Source organism: Trichomycterus rosablanca, chromosome 6 (assembly GCF_030014385.1).
Source record: "Trichomycterus rosablanca isolate fTriRos1 chromosome 6, fTriRos1.hap1, whole genome shotgun sequence".
NCBI classification, from domain to species: Eukaryota; Metazoa; Chordata; class Actinopteri; order Siluriformes; family Trichomycteridae; genus Trichomycterus; species Trichomycterus rosablanca.
The window spans coordinates 44,072,544-44,096,986 of NC_085993.1; the positions used below are offsets into that span (position 1 = coordinate 44,072,544).

Genomic DNA, 24,443 nt, shown 5'->3' on the forward strand with positions numbered 1-24,443 from the left:
TTAAGCTTTAATCTCTTCAGTGTCTATTTGTATTAGTGCAAATGTACAGAGAGAGGACACACAAACACACACATACACACAGCAATTAAACAGGTCGGAGTTGAGGTGGACATTTGTAAATGTAATGATCCTAAGGGTGTGACTTTTCTTCGGAGTAGTCTCTATCTGTGCTTAACAAAAGAAAATCTCCATCCATGATCCACTATCCAAACATCCTACTATATTACACTTCTGTGCTACAAATTTTTTATGAGCAAAATTCACATGTAAAAATTTAAATAGCAAAATCTGAAACAATGCCTGATGAGAAATCCTGACAGAGCCACTTGGAGGAATGATTTATATCTTGATAATTCTCATAAAAAATAAGATTCAGCAAAACAGGTCACATACAAGACAATCTTAAACAATGAGCTTTGATCTCTTATTTGTCCGTCATTATTGATGATGTTTAATGCCCCTTCATTAAACATAGTTTTTTAATGAATGTTTAATGCCCATTAAACACGGGCTATTTCTCAACATTCCCACACTCAAACGTGGGAGGAAACAACATACCAGTTTATAGACTCACACTCATGCACAACTTAGAATTCCTTCAAATAATCTTCTCAGCAAAACATGACAGGAGCTGTCTCTTAAGAGGGGAAGACGAAAAAATGGGAGAGGGTGTGAGGAAAGAGAGTGTTAGTTGCGTGTGAAACACTGAAACCGGTTTTTGAAGTACAGTAGGCCATTTTTGGTTCGTGTGGCGTCTGAGGATGCCGAAGGGTAACGAAACTTGGCATAAGCTTTGTCACTTTCCGACTGACCCCATGGAAACTTGATCTTAGTGGCATGGTTTACGATGACATCATCACACGAGCCAACATGGAGCAAACCCAGTCCATCTATGAAAAACTCTGTAAACACAAGAGAAAAATAATTAAATTATTAAATAACATAGATAGACAGATAGATAGATACTTTATTTATCCCGACGGAAATTATTGAATTAAATTAAATATTAAATTACATTAAATTTAAATGTAACTATTAAGCCCCTATGTACACTGATCAGCCATAACATTAAAACCACCTCCTTGTTTCTACACTAACTGTCCATTTTTTTAGCTCCACTTACCATATAGAAGCTCTTGAAATTCTACAATTACTGACTGTAGTCCATCTATTTCTCTACATACTTTTTTAGCCTGCTTTCACCCTGTTCTTCAATGGTCAGGACCCCCACAGGACCACTACAGAGCAGGTATTATTTAGGTGGTGGATCATTCTCAGTACTGCAGTGACACTGACATGGTGGTGGTGTGTTAGTGTGTGTTGTGCTGGTATGAGTGGATCAGACACAGCAGCGCTGCTGGAGTTTTTAAATACCGTGTCCACTCACTGTCTACTCTATTAGACACTCCTACCTAGTTGGTCCACCTTGTAGATGTAAAGTCAGAGACGATCGCTCATCTATTGCTGCTGTTTGAGTTGGTCATCTTCTAGACCTTAATCAGTGGTCACATGACGCTGCCCACGGGGCGCTGTTGGCTGGATATTTTTGGTTGGTGAACTATTCTCAGTCCAACAGTGACAGTGAGGTGTTTAAAAACTCCAGCAGCGCTGCTGTGTCTGATCCACTCATACCAGCACAACACACACTAACACACCACCACCATGTCAGTGTCACTGCAGTGCTGAGAATGATCCACCACCCAAACAATACCTACTCTGTAGTGGTCCTGTGGGGGTCCTGACCATTGAAGAACAACATGAAAGGAGGCTAACAAAGCATGCAGAGAAACACATGGACTACAGTCAGTAATTGTAGAACTACAAAGTGCTCCTATATGGTAAATGGAGCTGATAAAATAGACAGTGAGGGTAGAAACAAGGAGGTGGTTTTAATGTTATGACTGATCATATTTGTATAAATGTGTTGCCGCTTGTAGACGTGTGTAGACGTTTGTTTCCCACCCCAGACTTACCCAGGTGGGCAACGCGGGCCAGCCGTGGGTCAAACCCAACCTGCCGCACCTTGTCTGTCCGTGCAAGAAAGAAGTTTATTACTCCGTCTGTGACCACACAATTAGGGAAGCCCTGAATGCCGTGATGGAACCCGCGTCTCATGTGAAGACAGTCCCCGTCCTCCTCTCCTGCCTCGATAGAGATGGTCTGTCTGTAGGTGGATGTGTAGCCTGTAGCCTCGCGCACAGCACCCCCAACCTGCACCCACAAGCACACATTGGACAAACCCAAACAGACTACAAAAACATAAAATAGAAGGAAATAACATCGTATATTGTTTCACTTTATGCTTATCTTTTACCTGCTTAATCTACACCAATCAGGCATAACATTATGACCACCTCCTTGTTTCTACACTTGCTGTCCATTTTATCAGTTCCACTTACTCCACTTACTATATAGGAGCACTTTGAAGTTTTACAATTACTGTATGTAATGACTGTAATCCATCTGTTTCTCTACATGCTTTGTTAGCCCCCTTTCATGTTGTTCTTCAATGGTCAGGACTCTCCCAGGACCACCACAGAGCAGGTATTATTTGGGTGGTGGATCATTCTCAGCACTGCAGTGACACTGACATGGTGGTTGTGTGTTAGTGTGTGTTGTGCTGGTATGAGTGGATAAGGCACAGCAATGCTCATGGAGTTTTTAAACACCTCACTGTCCCTGCTGGACTGAGAATAGTCCACCAACCAAAAATATCCAGCCAACAGCGCCTCGTGGGCAGCATCCTGTGACTACTGATGAAGGTCTAGAAGATCAGACCAACTTAAACATCAGCAATAGATGAGCGATCGTCTCTGACTTTCCATCTACAGGTGGACCAACTAAGTAGGAGTGTCTAATAGAGTGGACAGTGAGTGGACATGGTATTTACTCATACCAGCACAACACACACTAACACACCACCACCATGTCAGTGTCACTGCAGTGCAGAGAATCATCCACCCCCTAAATAATACCTGCTCTGTGGTAGTCCTGACCATTAAAGAACAGGGTGAAAGCAGGCAAAAAAATTATGTAGAGAAACAGATGGACTACAGTCAGTAATTGTAGAACTACAAAGTGCTTTTATATGGTAAGTGGAGCTGATAAAATTAACAGTGATTATAGAAACCAGGAGGTGGTTTTAATGTTATGGCTGATCGGTGTATATTTCAGTATTGTTTGAAATAGGGCCATTTGATTAATTATGCCAGTTTTATACTGGCAATGTGCGACATAAAACTGCCAACTGTGCATATTTTAAAATAGAGCTAGTGTTCTAGTCAAAGATGTGAGAGAAACAGAAGAACGCTGTGTTAAAATATACTTCAATATAGTGAGGTAGCAATCAATCGCAGTACAATATACATTCAATTTAGAGTAGCAAATCCACCTATTCTTCAGAACAAACATAAAAGCTTGTCTCACATTTGCCAAAAACACCCTGAAAAGAGGTTTGGGATAATGTACTGTGGACTGATTTATCACATATAGACCTTTTTTGGAAGACATGGTCCTGTTACATCTGAAGTACAGTTCAGTATTCAACTAGAAAAACATCAAACCCAAGCATGGTGAAAATGGTTTGATGGTGTGAGGATGCTTTGTGGCTTAACATAACAAATGGAACCATGTACTCTGTTCTGGGGCGGCACAGTAGGTAGCAATGTCGGCTCACTGCAAGAAGGTTTGGCCTTTTACATAGTTTTGCTTTCATCTTGATGGCAAAAGCTAACTGGTTGTAAGCCTTTACTGGTTCTCAAACATACAGTGCCTAGCAAAAGTATTCGGCCCCCTTGAACTTTTCAACCTTTTGCCACATTTCAGGCTTCAAACATAAAGATATGAAATTGTAATTTTTTGTGAAGAATCAACAACAAGTGCGACACAATCGTGAAGTGGAACGAAATTTATTGGATATTTTCAACTTTTTTTAGAAATAAAAAACTGAAAAGTGTGGCGTGCAATATTATTCGGCCCCTTTACTTTCAGTGCAGCAAACTCACTCCAGAAGTTCAGTGAGGATCTCTGAATGATCCAATGTTGACCTAAATGACTGATGGTGATAAATAGAATCCACCTGTGTGTAATCAAGTCTCCGTATAAATGCACCTGCTCTGTGACAGTCTCAGAGTTCTGTTTAAAGTGCAGAGAGCATCATGAAGACCAAGGAACACACCAGGCAGGTCCGAGATACTGTTGTGGAGAAGTTTAAAGCCGGATTTGGATACAAAAATATTTCCCAAGCTTTAAACATCTCAAGGAGCACTGTGCAAGCGATCATATTGAAATGGAAGGAGTATCAGACCACTGCAAATCTACCAAGACCCGGCCGTCCCTCTAAACTTTCAGCTCAAACAAGGAGAAGACTGATCAGAGATGCAGCCAAGAGGCCCATGATCACTCTGAATGAACTGCAGAGATCTACAGCTGAGGTGGGAGAATCTGTCCATAGGACAACAATCAGTCGTACACTGCACAAATCTGGCCTTTATGGAAGAGTGGAAAGAAGAAAGCCATTTCTCAAAGATATCCATAAAAAGTCTCGTTTAAAGTTTGCCTCAAGCCACCTGGGAGACACACCAAACATGTGGAAGAAGGTGCTCTGGTCAGATGAAACCAAAATCGAACTTTTTGGCCACAATGCAAAACGTTATGTTTGGCGTAAAAGCAACACAGCTCATCACCCTGAACACACCATCCCCACTGTCAAACATGGTGGTGGCAGCATCATGGTTTGGGCCTGCTTTTCTTCAGCAGGGACAGGGAAGATGGTTAAAATTGATGGGAAGATGGATGGAGCCAAATACAGGACCATTCTGGAAGAAAACCTGTTGGAGTCTGCAAAAGACCTGAGACTGGGACGGAGATTTATCTTCCAACAAGACAATGATCCAAAACATAAAGCAAAATCTACAATGGAATGGTTCACAAATAAACGTATCCAGGTGTTAGAATGGCCAAGTCAAAGTCCAGACCTGAATCCCATCGAGAATCTGTGGAAAGAGCTGAAAACTGCTGTTCACAAACGCTCTCCATCCAACCTCACTGAGCTCGAGCTGTTTTGCAAGGAAGAATGGGCAAAACTCTCTCGATGTGCAAAACTGATAGAGACATACCCCAAGCGACTTGCAGCTGTAATCGCAGCAAAAGGTGGCGCTACAAAGTATTAACGCAAGGGGGCCGAATAATATTGCACGCCCCACTTTTCAGTTTTTTATTTCTAAAAAAAGTTTAAAATATCCAATAAATTTCGTTCCACTTCACGATTGTGTCCCACTTGTTGTTGATTCTTCACAAAAAATTACAATTTCATATCGTTATGTTTGAAGCCTGAAATGTGGCAAAAGGTTGAAAAGTTCAAGGGGGCCGAATACTTTTGCTAGGCACTGTACATCTTAAGCATCTTACCAAATCAAGAGTGGTTTTCTCCAGGACGTCCACTAGTTTCTCCAGGTTGGTGTTGGCAGTAAAGATAAAGTCATCATCCACCCACAGCACATACTTTGTGGTCACTTGTGACACGGCCAGATTACGGCCTGCAAACCAACCCTGACACACACAAATACACAATCAAGAACACAATCAACTACAAAGACACAATCACACACCATAAAACAACTACACCGACAAACAGATGCAGAAATCCATAGTGGCTAAGCCTTACATTCAAGGTCCAAATTAATTTTGTCTGAAGATTGCACATTCTTTATAAGTGTATAAATTACTGAATGCAGTTTTTTTAATGCATTTTCCCCCCATTTTCCTCCCGATTTAGTGCACTCAATTTTGTCTTCCGCTGCTGAGAGATACCAGATTGCATCCAAGGAGAGCACGTCGCTGTACTCCCCTCTTCTGACACGTGTACAGCCCTCCTCTTCTCGCCCCTGCATTCTGCACAGGCATCTCTTCCGCCAGTCAGAAGCTGCGTCCAAAATCGCATACTTCCATACTCAAAAGTACGCGAAAGCAGTACGCAGAGCGGTTAGTATGTCCGAATACATAGTATACATAAAAAGGTACACGAGAAATACCCAAATGACCTACTTCCTGGGCAGCCATGTTTGAGTATGCAAACGATGCACACTTTCAGTCCGCTAATGTATCCCATAATTCATCTCGAGCTGCGTAGGCGTTAGAAGCAGAAGAAGAAACAAGAAAGATGGCGAAAAACGGAGAGTCCTCTGTTTACAAGTGTAAGTAAGATAAACAAAATAAAAATTTTATTATTGCGTACAACCAATAATTGATTAGCGCAAAAAGACGTTAAATATCCAAAATTTTGCCGAGTGGGGCTTGTAATGAGCACGTGGTCTGTAACTATGGTGATATTACGTCATCACATCCTCACGTCATCACTTGACGTTGGTAAGATGGCGGACGTAGTACGTAGGGGTGTTGCGTGCATACTGCACACTTCTGTACTGAAAGCGCGTACTTCTTTACCGGCCGAGCGGTGCGTACTGTCTCGAATCTAGTACGTACTCTGTAAGTATGCTATTTCGGACGCAGCCAAGGTCTTCACACAGTGTATGAAGTACCCACCCACCCACACATAGTCCGGCCCCACCCTGCAGATACGGTGGCCAATTAGTATCTGCTGCAGGCATTGCCATTTATGCCCACCAGATGGTGCCCAGCCGTCCGGTGGCAACACCAAGTTTCGAACCGAGGAGTTCAGAAACTCGGTGCTGGTGTGCTAGCGGAATATCCTGCTGCGCCACCTGGGCACCCCCTGAATGCAGTTTTAATCCTTATGATACGTTGAATTAATTAATTCTGTGTGACATGACACTATTTAATTAAGGATGATAACACTGGAGGGATTCGTTTTTGGAAAGAAAAAAATATAATATAAGAAATTTTTACAGTACCAGGCCCACTACATGGTAAAAAAAACACTCTATACAGATGGTCTTCAAATTTTCTACCATAGTGGTGCGGTGGGATTTTACGCTAGCGCACCAGCGCTGGGATTCTGAACTCTCTGAGTTTAAATCTCAGCCCTCCTACTGGTCGGCTGGGCGCCCCTAGCAGACAAAATTGGACACTAATCTCCAATGGCCTACACAGAGCCCAGATCTCAACGCTTTTTGTCCAAAATCAGTGCATGACCTCACACATGCACCCTTGACTAAACAGGCACAAATTCCCATAGACATACTTCAAAATCTTGTGAAAATTATTTCTGGAATAGTGGAGGCTGTTATAGCCACAAAGGGGAGACAAATCTATAGTGGTGGTCATGGTTTTGAACCAGTGTGTCCAACAATGAACAAAAACAAGTTTCACCAGCATTTCATGACTTTGTTTAATAAAAGATCAGTTAAAGATGAATGCTTACCTTTCCGAATGGCATGATGTAATGCTCTATGTAAGGGCCCGACACCTTTTTCGGATTTTCGGTGTCGTCAGCTATGACGATGGTAACTGTTGGGTAGTACCGTCTTATGCTGTCTATCAGGTCCTGGAGCTTGTTGTAGCGCAGGAACGTTTTGGTGGCTATAGTAACCAGAGCACTGATGTTGTATTCTAAGGGTAAAACAAAACCAGTTGCTGTCAGAGGAAGAAATATGTGTGGTATAATTAAATAGTGGTGGGGTTCAGTACAATGTTGCTTTGTAATGTGAAACATTTTCTTGTGCTGTGTGCTGCTGTAAAGATAAACCTTTGTCTGCATCTGATCCAGTGTTGTAGAGTTTAGGTGTCACTCCATGATGGATTTTAATGGTGAAGAAAGCCTGATGTCCTTCTGTCTCTAACTGCACTAAAACACAAGCACACAACATTTATATTTAATCAAAGCACTATATTAGTCAACTGTTCATAGTATATTTATAGTAATACTTAATTATACGTATAATAATATTAAAGAAATCAGGCTTGAATAATTGCATATTATTTCTTCAAAGAATGCTGGAGGGAGCTGCTCAGGTGGTGCAGAGGTAAAACACGCTAGCACACAGGAGCTGGGATTTTGAATACATCATATCGAATCTTAGCTTTGCCATCCGGCGGGGCTGGGCGGCTGCATGAACAACGATTGGCCGTTGTTCATAGGGTAAGACAGGCCGGATAGGGACTCCTCATAACTGAGCGAATTACAACCTCTGCTGGCTGACTGATGGCATCTGCACAGAGTCTAGGAATAATGTGGACGGGGTGTGGCTCTCCATGTACAAAGCTGATCGGCATATGAACTCGCCTAGTGCAGGTGAAAAGATGCAGTCGGGTACTGCACATGTGTTGGAAGGGACGTGTGACAGTCTCGTTCTCCTCAATCGGGACGGGGGTCAGCTCCAGCGGAGAGGAAGCATAACGCAATTGGGTATGAATTGGACACAATGCATTCCATTTGTTATATGAATACAAGTGTACCTGTGTTAATGCTGCTGGAATGTGTGACAATCATTATAACAACATACAATTACAATCAGTGTTGTTGCTGTATGTGTAAACGTTTGTGTTTGTACCTGTGTCTGCAGTGCTGGGGTGGAACAGTGTGTTAGTATAAGTGATGAACTGTAGTTGTCGGTTCAGGTTGGGTAACAGGTAGCTGCTTAGGGTCATGTGCATCTCACCCTCACCTTTAACTCTGACCCCATCAACCTCAGCTGCAACATTAAATGTGCCCAGAGATGCAGAGAAATTCAACTAAATGAAAACAAATAAAAAGATAAGATGAACATAAATATTGTATAGTGATGTTTACATAATTTAACTGCACTACTTCTTTATTTAACATCCAAATATAAATTCACTTACAGTGTAAACGTCTCTGGGAACATGTTTTAAGGCCAAGCCTGTAACACAGCACACTCATTTACTGTTGGTGATCAGTTAGTAAAACCCAATTAAACCCCACATGCTTAGTATTATGCATACAACGGAAGTACATCATGTGCTTTTTATTACACACACAGAGAAACCACTGAGAGCATCCTGAACAATATCTTGTTTGGGATTTGCAACGTCTTGAATCCAACAGCGAGTCTCTCACCCCTCCATCATGAGACTACTATGTTTTTGCCATAAGCTTGGTATTTAAAGACGTTATATTAGGGTGATCATATTTCGATTTTCAAAATGGGGTCACCTAAGCAGAGAGAGATGGGCAGCACAAGGACAGTAGCCACTGCGGGTGGAAGGTTGGGTCTGAAGGGGTTTAAGTAACTGGTGGCAATGTGCATATACTGTAAATGGCAAGTCTAAAAAGTTGCAACAGGCTATTAATCTCTGTGACTGTTATGTCTTAAGTTTAATTCATAAACAGTATTTTAACATACCAAAGAAAATGCCTTCATAGCCTATGTGGCCAAATAAATGATTTCTATTAATAAAATAGAATAATAATAAATTATTATTTCTATTTAATTATTTCCATTAATTTCTAATCAGCCTTTTAATTATCATTATTATTATTAAAAGTGGTGTTAAGTTAAATTCAGTGCACATGTTGACTTTCCAGACAGCATGGTGCTTCGGTGGGTAGCACTGTCACCTCACAGCAAGAAGGTCCTGGGTTCGATCGCCAGGCGGGGCGGTTCGGGTCCTTTCTGTGTGGAGTTTGCATATTCTCCCCGTGTCTGCATGGGTTTCCTCCGGGAGCTCCGGTTTTCACCCACAGTCCAAAAACATGCAGTCAGGCTAACTAGAGACAATGAATTGCCCTATAGGTGAATGGGTGTATGTATGTGCGTGTATGTGTGTCTGCCCTGCGATGGACTGGCGCCCCGTCCAGGGTGTTACTGTGTGCCTTGCACCCACTGAAAAGCTGGGATAGGCTCCAGCACCCCCCTCCCCCCCCCCAATTGGATAAGTGGTTAAGAAAGTGAGTGAGTGAGTGTTGACTTTCCTCTTGCTTTTTCTATAATCCAGTGTGATATCTTTTGTTCCTCTGCTTAGTTTTGCTTGCACATTTGGCAGTTCTCCTTTAATGTAAGGCTCTTGTCTCCATTGAGTAATTTTCTGCGTAATTTTACTGGTATGTGTTATAATGGAGATTGTACTTTGCAAAACTATTGTCACTTAACACAGTCTGCCTCTGCATCAAGAAATGCAACCTGTAACTATTATGCAAAGAGAAAGCCATGAATCAATTTAATCAATCAGTGCAGGAAGGCTGCTACATTATCTGGGCCTGAGCTCATTTCAGATGGACTAAATAACTGAAAATGTGCACTGGTAGCTTGTTTTAGGTGAAAACAGACATTAAGTTTCCCATGCCAAAGACAAAAAGGACCATCCAGACAAAGGCCAACATCTGTCATGTGGGATGCATCAGTGCCCACGGCATGGGTGATCTGCATATGATTGAAGTGGAGAATTGACAACGATGATCACAGACTGTTGAGCAGCTGAAGTTTTATATCAAGCTTCAGTTACTAAATAATTAAAAAGTGTAATTAATAGTAGGAATGTCCCGATCACGTTTTTTTGTTCCCAATCCTTAATTTTGATCCCGATCCGATACTGAGTCTCAAACCGATACTTTAATGCACACTTCAAGTACATTACAGTTATTCAAATTAATCCAATGTATATGTTTAACAACTGAATAGCTCTGCAGTGCTGTAGGAAAAAAAATTGCCTGCATCCAAGCTATTGCTTAATGTTCTTTTATTTTTACAAAATAAAAGTAAACAAACTTAGTGCAGCATTGTAGTAGTAAAACTAGAACACTCAAAATGAAGTGAAGGTTCTTTTTGAGGAAAATCAGCATCTCTGCCGTGTTAGCGGACAGCCGGCTCCTCTTCTCATCATATAATAATAAACTCGCTGTATTCGACTGAGTGTTTATTTTTTAGGTGCCGTATTAAATTAGTAAAACTAGAACACTTAAAATGAAGTGAAGGTTCTTTTTGAGGAAAATCAGCATCTCTGCCGTGTTTGATGGACGTTTCTATGCGAAGTGAGTGTGTTTTGACCCTTTGGGGCTTCCATAGTGCATGGAATAGCATGCTTGGCTAACGCGATGACTCTAGCTGTCCGCTATTCGTTACCGTAACAGAAGAAATTAATAAAGTGTTATGCTCCCAACAATTGTGAATATACCATGTATTTATTTCTTTATTAAGCAAGTGCATCCCTACGTTGTTTTGTAAACCGGTAAACGAAGCTCTGCTACTACCGCCTCGTGAAACGCTCACATTGCAGACATTACACTTCACTGTTAGACTTGTTTCAGTTTCCAATTTAAAGTATTTCCACACAGCAAACATGCTGACGTAAAACAAAGGATCAGGATTAGGATCGGCCTTAGTAAAGCCGATACCGATCAGTTAAAAGATGCCTTGATCGGCCCCGATTCCGATCTTTGAGATCGGATCGGGACATCCCTAATTAATAGGTAATACAGTGGTAATTATGGCACTGTTGAGATTTTTGAGAATGTTGCCATCATCAAATTCTAAATTTGTTCCTATTTACAAAATACAATTAGGTTTGTGCATGTCAGTTAAATATTAATTAAGAATAATGGGTATTAATAAATTCTAGATTATTATTTTAATTGCATTTTATGTTGCAAATATATATTATAAAGCAGCTTGTCCAACACTAATAAAGACAACAATACAAATCCTGACAAGTTTTTCACACAACTGTCATAAATCCTGATTTAAAGTTCCACTCTTATAACTGTTATAAGTGAATATCATACAGTTAAATTTTAGGAAAAGACAATAATGATAGACAACAATGTACTGGGTGAAATAAAATACATGTTGCAAAGAGTCACCTGGTATAAGGATGGTCTTGAGTGGTCGTACCTCCACACCCTGTGTTGGGTATTGCAGTGGGCTGTTTGCTTCAGCTACAATCAGCAAATCAGCAGGGGTTTGTGATCTATATACAATCAACACACACACACACACACACATTTAGAAAACACAGGAAATCACACAATTTCGGACAAGGTTTAGCAAGACTTACATTTAAATGTTTCCTTAGTTGAGGCATAGTGTTTCTATAAAAACTTTTAGGGGAGCTGCTTATATGTTATGTTAATGAGTTCAGAATTAGTGGAATTTCTATTTCACAATGCTAACAAGTGTATTTCATATAAGGGTGATTTTTGTGTTGAGCACAAATGACACCCACGTTTCAAAAATTGAAGACAAGTTACACTTACAGCACTGTACCTACAGTATTCTTGGTACATACACCGATCAGCCATAACATTAAAACCACCTCCTTGTTTCTACACTCACTGTCAGCTCCACTTACCATATAGAAGCACTTTGTAGTTCTACAAGTACTGACTGTAGTCCATCACTTTCTCTGCATGCTTTGTTAGCCCCCTTTCATGTTGTTCTTCAATGGTCAGGACTCTCCCAGGACCACGACAGAGCAGGTATTATTTGGGTGGTGGATCATTCTCAGCACTGCAGTGACAATGACATGGTGGTGGTGTGTTAGTGTGTGTTGTGCTGGTATGAGTGGATAAGACACAGCAGCACTGAAGGAGTTTTTAAACACCTCATTGTCCCTGCTGGACTGAGAATAGTCCACTAACCAAAAATATATCCAGCCAACAGCGCCCCGTGGGCAGCGTCCTGTGACCCCTGATGGAGATCTAGAAAATGACCAACTCAAACAGCAGCAATAGATGTGCGATCGTCTCTGACTTTCCATCTACAAGGTGGACCAACTATGTAGGAGTGTCTAATAGAGTGTACAGCGAGTGGACACAGCATTTAAAAACTCCAGCAGCGCTGCTGTGTCTGATCCACTCATACCAGCACAACACACACTAACACACCACCACCATGTCATTGTCACTGCAGTGCTGAGAATGATCCACCACCTAAATAATACCTGCTCTGTGGTGGTCCTGTGGGGGTCCTGACCATTGAAGAACAGGGTGAAAGCAGGCTAAAAAAAGTATGTAGAGAAACAGATGGACTACAGTCAGTAATTGTAGAACTACAAAGTGCTTCTATATGGTAAGTGGAGCTGATAAAATGAACAGTGAGTGTAAAAACAAGGAGGTGGTCATAATCGGAGTATATAGTTACTGCAATGTTCATACACAGGGGGAACCAATACACACCTAATCTGGAAGCCCTGGTACTCTTTGGCACGACGTCTCTTCACCTCATCGAGCTGGGAGGGCTGAAAGGCTGTGTGCAGCGAGTGGGCAGAAACTTGTGGAAACAGCAGCTTGCCGAAAGGTAAATTCACACTACGTCTTTCACCCTCACACACACACCCATTACGTGCCAGAAGCCTGTAAGAGAAGACGGTTGATACTATATAGTACCTTTAGTTACAAAGCAAAATTTGTTAACAGTTTTAAATTACTTGAATTTCGGCATTTATGATTATTTACATGTGGTCTAATCATCCTAGACTTAATAGACAAACACATTTTGTCTAAACTAGAACACACACAATTTTACTTTGGTCATTTGGTCATTTACATTTACAGTTTAGCTTGGAAAAAGTATGTGAGCATCTGAACAAATTGGTGATACAGTTTATGATATTAGATTGGGCGTGTCGGTTAAACAGGTTCTCAACAAATGTATGTTCATGTTAATATGCAACAACTAGAATAAATTTCAGAGCTCATAAAGAGAATTTTACAGAAGCAGTAAGCCTAAAAAATCTCTAAAACCATTTGTACCTGTAAGACTTAGATCTTCATCATCTGACAGTGAAATTGTCCACAAATAGTTCCTTGCGTTGGTGGTGTAGCGGTTAGCATAGCTGCCTTCCAAGCAGATAACCCAGGTTCGATTCCCAGCCAACACATACACTTTCCTTAATTCCCTTTGGGATTACTAAAGTATCTATCTATCTAAATAGAGGTTATTTAATACTGTTGCTACTCCTCCTAGGAGTAGGCATTTAGCAAGAGCACAATATGCAATGCTAAAAGATGTGTATAGGAACACAGTGGTTACAAGAAAAGCCTAACAGAAATCTCGGAAACTTGAAAACCTAAGCAAAACAATATTAATAGAAGATCAGAAAAAACAAGCGTCTCAAACTTGTGAGTTAGAACTTCAGCTCTGCTACTGCCAGGCCAAGCACCTATACAGAAAATTACTGGCTCCTCCGAGGATGGAAATGCCGGAGGGAATTCCCTATAACTGATGCAGTTACAACCTCTGCTGGCTGTTTGATGGTGCCTGCACAGAGATGAAAGATAATGGAGATTGTTGTGTGACTCTCTGTGCACAATACGGGTCTCCATATGAACCTGCCTCATGCAAATGAAAGAACCAGTTGACTAATTAAGGCATTTGTGGCCTAGCGGTTAAGGTACTGGATTTGTAATCCAAAGATTGCTGGTTCAAGCCCCAGCACTGTCAGGTTGCCACTGTTGGGCCCTTGAGCAAGGCCCTTAACCGTCAATTGCTTAGACAATATACTGTCACTGTACTGTAAGTCGCTTCAGATAAAAGCGTCTGCTAAATGCTGAAAATGTAAATGTAAATGACTACTGCACACATGTCGGAGGGGGGCGTGTGTTAGTCACGGCTCTCCTCGGTCAGGAGTGGAGGTCAGCAGCAGTAGAGGAAGGGAAATATGATGGGAGAAGAAAAATGCATAAAACAGAATGAAAATGAAGCACTCAGAGCTGCTTTGTCCCGAAAACTTACTTACTTAGCCAAAGACTATCAAACAATACAGACATTTTTATTTTGGCATACTGTAGGGTAAATAATGCACAATCAGGACATTAGCATTAGAATTTGGGATATTTGCCAACAGCATCGTCTGTTTTCTGCTCTGTATGCAGACTCACTGTACGTGTTAATTATTATACACAGCTATGAGAGACAGAGAGAGAAAGAGAGAGAGAGAGAGAGAGAGAGAGAGAGAGAGAGAGAGAGAGAGAGCTCTAAAGAGTTCTAAAGCTTACTTTCAGGGAAACACCTGAATCTGTGAGTAAACCCAATGTTAGCAAATGATCAAACCTGTACTGTAACTTATTCTTAGCAACTAATCATGTGGTTTATACCTTATAATGACCTGCTGTAGTCTTTATTTGTTTAAATCAATAACCTGCCTCTTGTATGTAGATACTGACCCAGATACGCTCTCCCTCACATGGTAGGGAATAGCATCCGTGCTGGGGTCAGACTCTGGGAGTCTCTCCTCCAGCAGCCTCTCAAATTCAGACCCCGGTCTCTGTCGTACATCCACAATGGGGTAAGCCCGAGTGGGCCAGGAACGCAGCAAGGCCAGGAACAGCACCACTGATGCTACCAGAGCTAACAGCACCGTCTTTAGCAAAGAATGCATCCTACAGACTGACACACACAAACACATAAAACATTACATATGTTTGAAATAGTATATGAAATATTATATATTATAATATGATTGCCAATAAATGCTGTATAGTGATCAGTGTTGGGGTGCATCTGGAATGTATTATGAAAACACTGGACACAAGGAGACAAGACACCCTGATGGATGGATGGATGGACGGACAGACAGACAGACAGACAGGCAGACAGACAGACAGATAGACAGATACTTTATTAATCCCGAAGGAAATTAAGGCCTTAAGGGTTGCCAAAAAATCATGGGGCATCACATGCATTTATTCACTCACTCACACCAAGGGGCAGTTTAAAAATAAGTTTTAGGAGGCTTATTAGGAGTAACCGGATGTAGGAAACAAGCCCAAGCACCCCAAGGCACTGTGGTGCCAACCATACCAGTTGCGCTGCAAGACTGGATATATCAATAATTAATGGCTTGTAAAAGCCTGCTGAATCATGTGTTATAAATAAACTTTACATATAGTCCTGACAGGCTTATGGTCCATCATTATCTCCACCAAGCAATGACGCAAAAGATAACAGAGCTCGGTTTTCTGCATAATTTAATAATCAATATGTCATTAAGTTCCCTACAGAAGCTTTGGAGTTTATTAGCTAGCTTTCTAGTTTGTGTTTGCTCTCCACATTTCACCTGCTTTTTCTATTCTTATTCTTTTTAATCACACAGTTTCACATTTAGATTTTCCCCACTTAAATGATTTACAAACAAAATAAAGTCTTATTGAAATCCATAACTCCTGCCAGTACAGTAGACCCTTGAGTTACGAACGGTTTACCATACAAACATTTTGGGTTACAAACGATCTTTTTAAACTTAATGTATGAACAGATTTCGGATTACGAACCAAAATTCGCGAAACACGTGATGTCACGAATAAGTTGACTCCAACCGTCTCTCTCTCTCTCTATATATATATACAGTGAGCGAACATTTGGACAGTGGACGGTGTTATTTCGGTGTTTTCTTTATATTTTGTAAAATTCTACAGGTATATTAAAAATGTCCCCAAAGAATGTGCGGAGAAAGCTTAGTGGTCAGAAAATGAACAAATCTATTACATTTGTTGTTGTATAATTACTTCTGCCAGTAGCTGTCACTGTGAATCAGACAGAGGGGGCAGTGAGTGAGAGAGAAGGAAGTCGCTGAGTAAAGTATTCTTTCTTTCGTGTAATTACACCCACAAAATACAACACTACTGAAATAGAGAAGGAAATAATAGAGAAATATGAGAGTTGTTGTTTCTGGTAGATACATTTTATAAAAAAAGAAGGACATTTATTATGGTGTATGGTACTGTACTGTACTGTGTATTGTTGTTTATTATTGTTTATTACAGTATTATCTATTCTATAATTTAAGATTAAGGGAAAATATACTTGTATTTATAACAAAAAAGACCATTTAAGACATTAGAAAGTTTAGGTAAGGGGGTGGTTTGGGAGGTCTGGCACGGATTAATTTTATTTATATGATTTCTTATGGGAAAAATAGGTTTAACTAACAAACATTTTGACTTAAGAACAGCCCTTTGGAACCAAGTAATTGTAAGTCAAGGGTCCACTGTACTAATATTAAAACGGAGCGAACTTCCATACTGGTTGTGGCTAAATGTTTAGACAGGAAATACATTTGTTTAAAGTGAGGACTGGAAAACATTATGCAGGTCTATATCCACTCTATTTTTAAATAATACAGTCCTTTACAACTGGTGGCATGGCCTGCCAAAACTGAAGAAAATGTTTGGCATTTCTCATGTACAATATGTTTACAGTGACAACATGAGCATCATTAGACCTATTTAGTGTTGCTAAGCCACACAAAATCACAGCAGTAAAAAGTCAATAAGAAAGCCATAAAGCTTTCAGTTTTCCACATTTAAATGTTGGGCTGATGGTAGTTAGTTTTAATTTATGTGTTGAATGCAGGGCTGTGCGGTATGACAGTTTACCGTCTTTGATTCCTCATACAGTATGGATTTTTTATATACCGCCATACCATCACATAGTTTATTTTAATGGCTGTGGGCTTCAAAAGGCAGAGAATCATATAATATTGTTCGTGGCTAAAAGCACTATGGAGCGTCGTGCAAATTAAGTAGTTAGCCAGTTAGTGTTAGCAGTGTTAACAGATGAGAGAGGTTTCCTCAATATGGTAAAAAACAAAAAAACAAAAACAGATGGAATATGAAAAGAGGAAGCCCAAATATGCACACTGGATTCGTACGGGGCAAAAATACTTTGGGTGTGTTCGAAAACCTAGTGAGCTCTCTTCATAGACAGCATTTTACATCATCCTATGCGCGCTCCCAAGAAGTAGGCTGTTCGAAATCCTAGATGCCAGAATATACGGTGATATACCGTGAAACCGCCAGGATCTTAAAAATTACCGTGATACAAATTTTTGGTCATACCGCACAGCCCTAGTGAGTACCCATCAACAGTGGTCCAAAGAGGGACAGGACATGAACCCTCAGCAGAGGACATTTAGGCTACTGATACAAACTGATGAGCTACTGTGGCTCAGACTACGGATAATGCTAAGGATGATGCTCAGAGGACACACAAGGCAAATGAAAGTTCAAACTGGTATAAAATAATCTTTAATATTAATAATACCTAACATACACTATTAAACTATTAAACTATTTTATTACTTGCGATATAAACAAAACCATACCTGGTTAATAACTGGTTTTTACAAACTCAATTCCTTTTTTCATTATTTGTAATTAAATGCATCAGATCAATGTTTTTTTTCATGTTTTAAATATCAAACATCTGAAGATGTTCTAAAAATTATTAAGATAAATAAGTTTTAATTTAGTTTAATGCTTTAATTTAAGTATTAAGCATTAACCTATTTCATTAACAGTTTAATAGTTTAAGTATTTTAGTATGGTTTTATTATTGTGAAATCTTTACTCTAAGGATATACATGAAAATCAACTCACTCTATCCTCTTAGCATGAGGGGTGCAAGATGCCATTGCTTCTCCAAAAAATCCACTGCACTGATTGGTAAAATCCAGACATGGCAAACAGGAGGAAACAGGACTAGTGAAGCATTCTCCCCACCTGTTAAAAAAATATAAACATTAGAGTATTGTACATCCCTTTGAGATCTATAAACCCCAAAAAATGCAATAAAAACATGAATCAGAGCTTTCAGTTGGTGTGTTTTTCTCTTTATTGCTTTAAATAGGGGTGTCAAACTCATTTTCACCAAGGGCCACATCTGCATTATGGTGGCCCTCAAAGGGCCGATTGTAACGTATCCTGCTGTGATTGCAGTCTGCCTTTTAAGTCTTGGACAATTTGTGGGTTTTCTTCGAGGCTAAATTCTGTGTTTGGTGTCAAAATACCAATTATAAAACGGATAGTTCCGGTCCTAAAATCTGATTGGCTGAGCCGCGTTCGAAGCCGTTGTAAAATCCCCGATAAACTCACACCTAGGACCACCTCACATCATTCCATATTAATACGCCACTGAATAGAAAAAATTAATGTTATTTTCGCCCTCATGTTGCCTAGCAACACTGTTAATCGAACTATTTTGCGTCGCGGAAGAATGCTTTATTGTAAGTTTATACACAATAAATACATTTATGAATTAAACATTGTTGTATTTATTATATTTTATGTTGACCGCCGTTTTATAAAAGCAATAAGCCACTCGAGACCGTGCATTACTGTTAAGATTTTAGCACGGGGAAAGAAGTTTTAGGCACTCCGCTTTGCGTCGTGCCAAAAACGTCATCCACGTGCTAAAATCACAGTAATGCACGGCCTCTCGTGGCTTATTGCTTTAATGTATACTGTATATTTATAATGTATATCTACATTTATATTGTACTCCTTTACCACAGACACGGCCTCATAACACAAGGGGCGTACCGTTTTTTCTTTTTGAAACTCAAACTTGTATTTACTTTCCCATCTTTCATTAAATTCTCTTCCTTCTGCTTCAATTTTCTCTTCTTGTACATTTTGGGATTATTTGTAAATATTTCTCAACATCACTTGTTGTAAAACCACCTCAGTTAAACGCTGATGTGGAAACACTGCAAGCATGCATTGTGGGAGATGCAGTTTATGTACGATTTTAGAGTATTTTAAGACAATCATATGTCTTTTAAGCTCTTGCGGACCACATAAAATGACGTGGAGGCCGAATTTGGCCCCGAGCCTTGAGTTTAACACACATGCTTTAAAATTATGGCAGAAAAGGGGCGAGAGGAAGATGTCACGTCCTGCAACATTACGAGTCACATGAACTTAAACTTCTTTTCTGCAGATCAGTTTTACACTCCTGCCATGTTGAGCTTTGTAAATTTCCACTATGACGCAAATGCACAGAATGTAAACTTTTTAGAAATGTAATTGGTTACCAGTGTTAACATGGATATTATTCTTCTATTTAATGGATTATTTATAGGATTAACCACCTCATTCAATCAGATAGAAATTTCTTTCAGCATGGCCTTAACTGGACTAGTCTATTCTGATCCAGCTGTATACATAGACAGATTCTAGTCTGATTAAGCTTATAGTCAGATTATTAATGGATTATCCTGAAGTAGTATATTAGAAATACTGCAGAAATAAGAAGCAGTATGAAATGCATTTACCAGTAAGTAAGACGTTTTTACGTTGTGACCCACAAGCTTTTCATAAATAAACCATTAGACATTTAGTCACAGTGTGTGTGTGTGTGTGTGTGTGTGTGTGTGTGTGTGTGTGTGTGTACAATATCTTCAGTCGTCTCTGACATTTCTGCTGATTGGTACATGCCGCCAGTCTTTTTTCTGTCATTCCAGATTTACACTGTCAGCTAAAGTTGGGTCTATAGGGGTTTCCCCCAATTAAAGCGGAGAGTATACTTGAGTAAAATGTCAGACTAAAAATATAAAAAAAATAAACCTTACATTAACATAGGGCTAGGCGGTATACCACCATACCGTAGCATAGATAATACAACAGCTGTAGGCTTCAGTAGGCAGCAAATCATATAATATTCCTCTATAGGAGTGGTGTCCAAACTTTTTTCTAGGAGGGCCAGATTTGATAATGTGAAAGTGCCCTAGGGCCAACAGTCCCTGATGACATTATTTTAAACAATAAAACATGCATATAATACGCTGTTATTTAATCATTTTATTTTCACACAGCGAACAACAATCAAATGTTGTAAACTAATACACCGCTGTTTGAGTAGTGCAGTGGGCAGAGTGCATCTCGCATATTTTTCCACCCTAGGTTCGAATCTGGCTTAGGGCGAAACTAAAGTAAAACGTTCATATTGAACAATCCTTGACACTGAGCTTAAGTTATCTGGCTAACTCTTGCTTTCAAAATATTTTAATCTAATATTGTGCATCAAAACACAGATACGATTATTTCATAGATCTATTGAGAAAACCTTTTAATACTGTGCTGTGCAGAAACAAGACTAGGAAAAACTGTTCTAAATTACCATTTAAACACCTATAAATACCTGAAACAGTCAAGGTTCCAGACAATATCCTTACTCTGTAAATCAAGTTATTGACTGTAGCTATAAATAAGTTCAATTGTGTTAATTAATACAGTCCATGTAAACGCTTAGTCCATATAAATATCAGATACAAATGTGTTTTTAAAACACTACAAACATCACAAATATAAATCATGTTTACAACCATGTGATTGAATAACCTGAATAAACTGTAGAGATGAAACGCAGCAAACGAGTTCCGCTTCTTTCTCAAACAGTAGCGGAGGGGAAGGAGGAGGAGATATGCGGTTTTGATGAACAGGTCTATCAGCCAATGAAAATACTTGTTAAAGAGATTGCGTGCTTTTCATTGGTTATTTTGATATTCGCTGTTATGGACAGAGAGATTTATACCCACAATCAACACATGTAAAAAAGTGAAAACCGCTAAAAGTGTTTTTAATCAAACAGCGACAGAGAGAGAGAGAGTTGCGACACTCCTTGATCTTGCCGCCACGTGGTTCATGTGCCCCTTCAATAGTTCCAAACAGAGCCCGCGCTGTCATGTTCTCATATGGGACAGGCAGCAGTGAATAAAATATTAAACGGTAAATAATAAATAAATAAATTGGGGTATCCACCACCAGCTCAGACTGAAGAAGTCATTCGGATTGAGTGACGAAACGTATCTCTACAACAAACTTGTGTCCAGATGAACTGATTCAACTTTGTGGAACAGTACATTATATTAGCATACATTACATAATGCGATATCATTAAGTAGTAGAGACAATATACAGTACAGAGATGAAAGAGTTTTTTTGTTTTTTTGCATGAACTAATCTCCCTTCACTTTCCTGAGGATTCATAATAATAATTTTGGCTAAACACTAAGCCATGTGGCTGGATTAATAAGGTTTGCCTGCACTGAATGAACAGATTCATAAACACATTACCGTACCAAAAACATTATAGTGCAGGTACATGAAAAAGCATTCATTCATCTCTTATTTCATGAATATGCACAAGTTCATTTTGTCTAATGTACAGTAAGTGGTGGACAAGGTACACAAACCATGTAGTTGAGTTAAAGTAGAGATATCCAAGGTAAAATATTACTCCAGTAAAAGTAGTAGTAAAAGTAAAAATACTCTTTACCTCCACCTGAGTAAAAGTACTAAAGTATTTACCTTCAAATGTACTTAAGTATGAAAGTAAAAGTAGCATGATTTATTATGGCTCTAATGTTTTATTATCATTTCTGTAACAAGACTCTTGATTAATCAACTCATTTTAGGTGAAAAGACTCTAGTGTCATTAATTAATCTGACACTAATGTTTATTAAAATTATCATAAGAACAAAACACTGATTGGTGTGATCGCTTCACGCTTCTTTTATTTTGACAATGTTACGTTTTTATTCAAACATAAACCAAAAGGAACCACAGATTGTTCATAATGTAGTGGAGAAAAAAATTTAAATACAGATACACACAAAAAAAAACTACTTCAGTATAGTTAACTAGTTACATTTACTTAGTTACTGTCCACCACTGCTAATGTATGCCTTAATGCAGGAGCAATATATTAATTATTTTAGTAATTAAGGTACAAGTGTCATCAGTTATTCATGAGATTCATACAGGTCATCAGGATAACCATCACAAATATTACCTCATGTCATGTTTGTGGTGCTTAAACTGAAAAATGAAATATTCCTCATTTAATAATGTTCTGTTGCAGATTAAATAACTGAAGATTTGTCATGAAATCACTGAAAATGCTTGCTAAGTAGTGGAAATGAATGTGGCTCTATGGGTTGAAAGTGAATGTTTGGAACTATTCACCTGCCCCACAACCCGGAAGCTGCGCAGAAAAATGTCCCGGCCCCGTTACAACGGTTCCGTATGGGAGTGTCGCCACTCTGTTTTCTCTACCGCGGGCCGTAGGCCGGACTTTGGACATGCCTGCTCTATAGACAGTTGAGAAAGAAACTTTTAGAGCAATAATTAAAACATATTGCACCTGTTTCACACTGATACCATCATATATTCTGTCATTTTGTGGGGCCAAGCAAAGCTTATAGTACTCAAAACCATCATTATATACATGCTGAAATTAATACTTTTTATATTCTATGTACTTATGACAGTAGAATAAGCCACATACGTATAAAAAGTCCCAGTAATACAAAAATAAAAAAATTTTAAATACCATGATACAAATTTTTGGTCGTACTGCCCAGCCCAACATTAACATATTAAATGATTGTTTTATTAAAAGCATGTGTGTTCTAGTCATTGAATTTTGTACATTTAGTACTTTGTGCAAACACAAATTGCTAACATAACAGTGCTGATTCTTCTCCTTTAATACTTGGTGCGGCTGATGAGTACAACACAAGGAATAAGAGAATACTTCTCAATAATCTCTTAGATCCTCCAGGCTTCCAGGTTCTATTTTAGACTATCTTTTTTACCCTAACCCACTGGTCTTAACAGAAGACTTAGATGTCCTATGGCATGTAATGAATGTCATACTGTTTCATCTGTGGGCCCTACCTCTGGCATACTTTGTAATCCAGAATGCTACCATCTGCATCTAAGCTTTACAGAGATTTGATTCCTCTCTAATCTTTCTTTGTATTAAATATGTGGGTAAAATTCACTTGCATCTTTGTCTAGGCTCATTTATTTCAGCTCAAATTGTAAACTTTCACCCTGTTCTTCAATGGTCAGCAGGACCCCCAAAGAGCAGGTATTATTTGGGTGGTGGATCATTCTCAGCACTGTAGTGACACTGACATGGTGGTGGTGTGTTAGTGTGTGTTGTGCTGGTATGAGTGGATCAGACACAGCAGCGCTGCTGGAGTTTTAAAATATCGCATCCACTCACTGACCACTCTATTGGAAACTCCTACCTAGTTGGTTCACCTTGTAGATGTAAAGTCAGAGACGATCGCTCATCTATTGCTGCTGTTTGAGTTGGTCATCTTCTAGACCTCATAATTGGTCACAGGATGCTGCCCACAGGGCGCTGTTGGCTAGATATTTTTGGTTGGTGGACTATTCTCAGTCCAGCAGTGACAGTGAGGTGTTTAAAAACTCCACCTGTGCTGCTGTGTCTTATTCACTCATACCAGCACAACAGTAGTGGTCCTTACCATTGAAGAACAGCAGAAAGATGGTTAACAAAGCATGCAGAGAAACAGATGGACTACAGTCAGTAATTGTAGAACTACAAAGTGCTTCTATATGGTAAGTGAAGCTAAAAAATTGGACAATGTGTGTAGAAACAAGGAGGTGGTCATAATGTTATGGCTGATCGGTGTGTCTATATTTATACATTTATATCAGTCAACATTACCAAGGGTGCTAATAATAGTGGAGCTCATGCATAATCACATGCATAATTAAAAGGTTAAACCCTCCATCATACTAAACACAGAGGAGAGGAGAGCTGTTGTGTTCCAAATACTATCTCACACAGTAAATAAAGGGAGGCTACTATTTCAATCATTTTCAGATTTTGTGGGCAGAATGAGACACAGTCCTCCAGCTTTCCAACTATTCGGAGCTCTTTCTGATGCGTGTGCAGCCTGACACAGCAAGTTTTGTAGGCTACATTTAATTTTTTGTGGCGTTTATTTACTCGAACCTTCACAGTGC

General features: G+C 39.5%; 1 protein-coding gene across 1 annotated transcript; it reads right to left on the reverse strand.

Annotated features, from left to right (window-relative positions):
* Window positions 1–304: 304 nt before the first annotated feature.
* b4galnt1b (beta-1,4-N-acetyl-galactosaminyl transferase 1b) lies at window positions 305–15,255 on the reverse strand. The gene is made up of 10 exons (XM_062997036.1): window positions 15,041–15,255; window positions 13,052–13,228; window positions 11,738–11,844; window positions 8,764–8,801; window positions 8,472–8,652; window positions 7,667–7,765; window positions 7,343–7,530; window positions 5,410–5,550; window positions 1,974–2,211; window positions 305–902 (listed from the first exon to the last, which is right to left on the reverse strand). Exons 1-10 carry the CDS (start codon window positions 15,253–15,255, stop codon window positions 688–690), a joined length of 1,599 nt encoding a protein of 532 aa, XP_062853106.1. The 3' UTR covers window positions 305–687.
* Between the last annotated feature and the right edge of the window lie 9,188 nt (window positions 15,256–24,443).